Raw genomic sequence first — 4,811 nt, 5'->3', positions numbered from 1 at the left:
GTGTGTGTGTGTGTGTGTGTGTGTGTGTGTGATTGTGTGTGTGTGTGTGTGTGTGTGTGTGTGTGCGCGCATAACTAGAACATTGCAGTGAGTGAGAGTTTAAGTGAGTGGGGTGAGACTTTGTGCGCCGCTTGCCCCAACCCAACAACTGTCATCACTGCGGGAACCAGCACCGTAGTTTGTGTTTGGGACGTGGCGGTCARCAAGGACAAACTCTCTCACATGAAACTCAAACAGGTGAGTCTGTTTGCACGTGACAGCACCTCATAATCTGTATTTATTCAAACACACACACACATCCTGACACTCATTCTGCTGGTTTCCCACAGCCTTTATATGGTCACACAGACGCAGTGACGTGCCTGGCTGTGTCCGAGGTCCACAGTTTGATCGTGAGYGGCTCTCGCGACCTCACCTGCATCTTGTGGGATTTAGAGGAGCTGAGTTACGTCACTCAGTTGGCAGGACACACAACCAGCATCTCTGCACTGGCTATCAATGAGCTCACTGTAAGCTGGTGTATATTTCAYTTAAAACTTTAGCCTTTTTGTCATCATATTCTTCCCCTTCACTCAGCTCACTGCASAGTTTGAGCGTCCGCACTTTGCTCTTCTTTCCAAGGGTGAGATTGCATCATGTGCAGGACCTCTGCTGTACCTGTGGACCATGAAGGGCCAGCTCTTGACTTGTACTGATACTTCTTGCGGGCCCCAGGCCRGCATCCTGTGTGTCAGCTTCACACAGCGACATGAGTGGGATGCCAGGAATGTTATCGTCACCGGCTGCGCTGATGGGTTTATACGGGTGAGTTCTGCAGCCATGCAGTAATCGGGATGTTTTTGCACAGCTTTTATACAGTACCACWATGATAGTCATTACTTTTGTATTAGCTTCGCAGGTTGACTGTCCATTGAMGATATTATTAACAAGATACGAGTAYCGTGTGCGTGTTTTATTTGACTGTTTTTGTTCAGGATTCATATAAGCATATGCTGCCTCTTTGCAATCAAAGCTGTAAACTCTAAATTGTGCTTCACTTGGGAGTGGGTGTCCATGCCACAAGTACAACACACACACACACACACACACACATGTGAAATCGTTACTTTATTATTACACTGACAGTGTGCGGTAGGTGCGTGCAGATGTGTGCGCTTGTTATTATGTTGAATTATGTCTATAATTTTGCCACTCGTTATGTGTCTCTCATACAGATATGGAGGACAGAGTACACCAGAACACAATTACCTGGCCCTCCAGAAGAGCCCGTGTCCCCAGGGCAAGACCAAATACAGCGAGACGGTAATGTTACTGGCTCTAGGATAAGATATGTGCATGGATATTGTGTTTATWACAACAGAGATAATGCAGGGAGCTGACAAAAACAAAACTTTGAAACCAATTGAGAAGCAATTGTGGGAAAAAAGACGCAATCTTTAAATTTAATGTTAAAAAAAATCCCACTTCTTTTAAATTCGATCAGTTTTTACCTGTAAAATGATCATTTTTAAAGTCTCATCTCCGCGCTGGGCAGTGTCCTCCTCTAATGAGGGTGTGCAATCCTCACCCTATCGCTCACTAGCATTAGAGCTAGCAGAAATGATGTTGTAAAGTTATTAAGCATAGAGGCAGTAAACACTGATGAATAATTCTGCTGACGTGTGTATGTGCGTGCGTGTGTGTTTGTATAATTTAGAAAGCAATAATACCCAGATCCAATTTAGCATACGTTGGTTACAGCCTCACGTCACCTCATAGGAGTATTATGCTTTCCAATTACATTGAGACAAGTCTTTACATAACCCTGAAGCATTTCTATTTGAGAGATTTTTTTTCTGCCTTTTTTACTGCCCGCTGACTGCAGACGGACACTGTGTTAATGCGCAATATAATTATGTGAGGACCATCGGGTTTCACAAAGTAAAGCTTACTTGTTATCTTGTAGTGAGTGCGTGTGTTCCCACAGTGAGCGGCTCGTGTCAGAGGAACCGCTGGAGGAGACGTCTGATGTTGTGTCAGGAGCTGAGCCGAGGCCGGAGCTCGTCGCAGCGCCGACACAAAACCAGGCCGGCYGTCACCTCCCTGGGCATGTCCAGGTACACCGAATAACACGCAGAAATTCAGTTTAGTTTAATTAAACTAGTTAAAGATTTAATTACRTTTGAATAAAAATCTCATCCATTGCATTTTATTTAGATTACTGCATGTTTCACACCGGAACGCATTTTATCGTCCTCTGTGCAGGACTCATGCAACGCTGCTGGCCGGTGACGCCTGGGGTCGAGTTTTCACCTGGACTTGTGACTGAACGGTGGTTATGTTTAGAAGAAAAAAAAACCTAATTAATGTCTCAGGTCTGACAATGGAAACAGAAATAGCTGCTTCTTTATTTTTATTATTTTCTTTTACAATTAATGAAGTAACAGCACAATCAGGTTTCAGATTTAGTGGAACATTTAGCTGTTTTGTGCATATTTTTTCTATTTTTCTGTGTGTAAATATTGAATTTAGTTAAAATATTCTTTCACTCAAATTCTTCTGTGTTTCACTGATAGGAAAAAACTAAATTGGTTGGTAGTTTATTTCATTCAGCTGGAGTTTTTTTTAAAGTGAAATACTGACTACAATTATGGTCCTGCTGAATGAATTCAAATGAGTTATTTAAAAAAAACAATAAAATTAAGTGTTGCMGTTACAACAGAGCAAACCAAGATTCATAATGGAAGCCTATAAATGAATTTGGCAGCTTTAAACCGAAAGGGACAGGAATTATGTGAATCCTGAGCAGGAGCATGTATGCAATGTTGTCTTMATTAATTATAAATAAATAATATTTTAGCCAGTGATGTAAAATATCAGGAGCTGCATATGGAATATGCACAAGTTAGTGTTTTAAACTGTAAGGAGACCATGTGTTTCCTTTGCTAAATGTTTGTGGTACTGCCCCGACTGTTTGTGTGTTGGACCTTTTCTGGCTCTTTTTTCCACATTGTGTTCCTRATTTTCTTTTGAATGTGGTATTTAAGAGTATTTGACTTGGCGTTTCCTTTTTTAGCCTTGTATATACAAATGATTATATTCTAATAAACAAGAAAGCCATGCTGAAGGATGGAGATTGTGGCGACTTGCTTGGTATCCTGGCTCCTGCTGAGCYTCTCATGTGCATGCACCACTCCTCTCTGTCATAAAGGAAGGGGTCCCTCTCTTTAACCTTTGTGTGTGTGGCTAATTGTGCTAAGTGGAGTGGCTTAATAGAGTGGAAAATAGTTCTCATAATTTTCCCAGAGAGCGAGCTATGACCTTCTCTAAAGACAACAGCCATCTCCATTCTCTCTACACGGCTGGTTTTATGATATGAGATGTCAAACCGTTGGGTTCCTCAGAATAATTAAATCAAATAAATTATTGCACCTAGGCAGAACCATCTTGTAGCCTAACCCAATTATAATGCACTGTAAAGCTAATTATTAACCATGATTACAATTAGTCTAATTTGAATAAATGTAGTCATTAGTGAGTTCATTCCAGTGAGTGAGTGTGAACTGTGGGGGATGATGGTCTCTCTCTCACTCTCTTTTGGTCTCTCCCACTCACCGAGGAGGAAAAAAAAGTGTCTGGATGTGCATCATTCTCTTTCTCCAGCCACCTCTTCATCTTCATCCCATTTTTCACAGTGACCTTCACAAAATGGCCTACAGCCTTCACTTTCCCCAGATGTAGCGTGCAGCGTGTGGAGGATTTATACTTGCTGTTTATGGCTGTTGCACATTGACCAGGCACTGAAATCACAAGCAAACTACTCGGCTGTTTCTGTCCCATTTTTTTGGGATTTTATTAGAAATTTGACATGAAATTGACACGAGTTTTTGCTTTTCTGGCCTGAGAAACACGAGAGATTTAACGATACTCCTTATTCTCCTGGTAAAAATGTAGTTGGTTTAACTTTTATCCAACAACACAGATGCTATTTTGTACTTTGTCGGAGTATCAAGAGCTTTCATTTGTCAGTGATTGCTGCTGTGGAGTTCAAACACAGAATGCACTGTTGTCCTTTTTCCTTACTGTGAAAACGTTAATGCATCTTAAAGTGCAATCCACCTTAAAGTGCCTGTGACATGCATATCTTCCCAATACAAAAAGTCAAAGAAAACARCCTTACTTAGTAAACTTAGCATAATACACACAATTTTACCCATTTTATCACATGACTGGAATGTTTTCTTTAGAACTTGGCTCAGTCAAAGTGAAACAGGAAGTGACATCAAAGGGGAACTCTTTAAGAAAGGAAACTCCCTGGTTTTTGTTTATTGAAACAGTATTGTTTGAACTCTGACTYTACTTTGTCTCTCTCTAATAGTGACTCAAAATAATCTAAAAATCAGATTCTTCTCCACAGTGTGCGCTGTCGTTGTAACGCTCTGTTTACATGCAGACATTCCCCTTTGACGTCACTTCCTGTTACCTCACATGCAAATATCTCAACAGCTGTTCATCTCAGCGGTGTGAAATTTCTGTTGCAATATTTGATCCGTTTTCTTTCCAAAATTGCATTCATATTTATAACAAAAAAAATTACGCCACAGGCACTTTAAGATCATTACAAATAAGAACAATTGTACTGATATGGTGTGATAATACAGTAATAATAAATGTATTTCTAAAATGATGTTGCAGTGAGAGAGCTTGGACAATAGTTTCTTTCTGCTAGGTTTGTACAGAAATTTAAACATCTGGCACCCAGGACAATGAAGTAAACAGAAGTATCAAACCTCCAAAAAAATATGCAGGACTGAATCTGCGCAGAGCAACCC

At 40.6% G+C, this 4,811-nt stretch overlaps 2 protein-coding genes across 3 annotated transcripts in view; one reads left to right on the top strand and one right to left on the bottom strand.

Moving 5' to 3' along the window:
• The window catches only part of wdfy4 (WDFY family member 4), a 42,676-nt gene extending 39,561 nt beyond the window's left edge, over nt 1-3,115 (top strand). For both annotated transcript variants that reach the window (XM_014018311.1, XM_014018392.1), the window contains 6 exons: nt 79-237; nt 330-509; nt 622-804; nt 1,215-1,302; nt 1,967-2,096; nt 2,245-3,115. In XM_014018311.1, coding sequence (XP_013873765.1) covers nt 79-237; nt 330-509; nt 622-804; nt 1,215-1,302; nt 1,967-2,096; nt 2,245-2,308 — 804 coding nt within the window. In that variant the 3' untranslated portion in view covers nt 2,309-3,115. The remainder of the gene's footprint in view (nt 1-78; nt 238-329; nt 510-621; nt 805-1,214; nt 1,303-1,966; nt 2,097-2,244) is intronic.
• Nucleotides 3,116-3,997: 882 nt separating this feature from the next.
• The window catches only part of cunh10orf71 (chromosome unknown C10orf71 homolog), a 12,086-nt gene continuing 11,272 nt past the window's right edge, over nt 3,998-4,811 (bottom strand). The window contains exon 3 of the mRNA XM_014006244.1: nt 3,998-4,017. Coding sequence (XP_013861698.1) covers nt 3,998-4,017 — 20 coding nt within the window. The remainder of the gene's footprint in view (nt 4,018-4,811) is intronic.

The sequence above is a fragment of the Austrofundulus limnaeus genome, unplaced genomic scaffold (assembly GCF_001266775.1).
Source record: "Austrofundulus limnaeus strain Quisiro unplaced genomic scaffold, Austrofundulus_limnaeus-1.0 Scaffold0, whole genome shotgun sequence".
Taxonomy (NCBI): Eukaryota; Metazoa; Chordata; class Actinopteri; order Cyprinodontiformes; family Rivulidae; genus Austrofundulus; species Austrofundulus limnaeus.
This window is presented reverse-complemented; position numbering and strand designations above follow the sequence as displayed.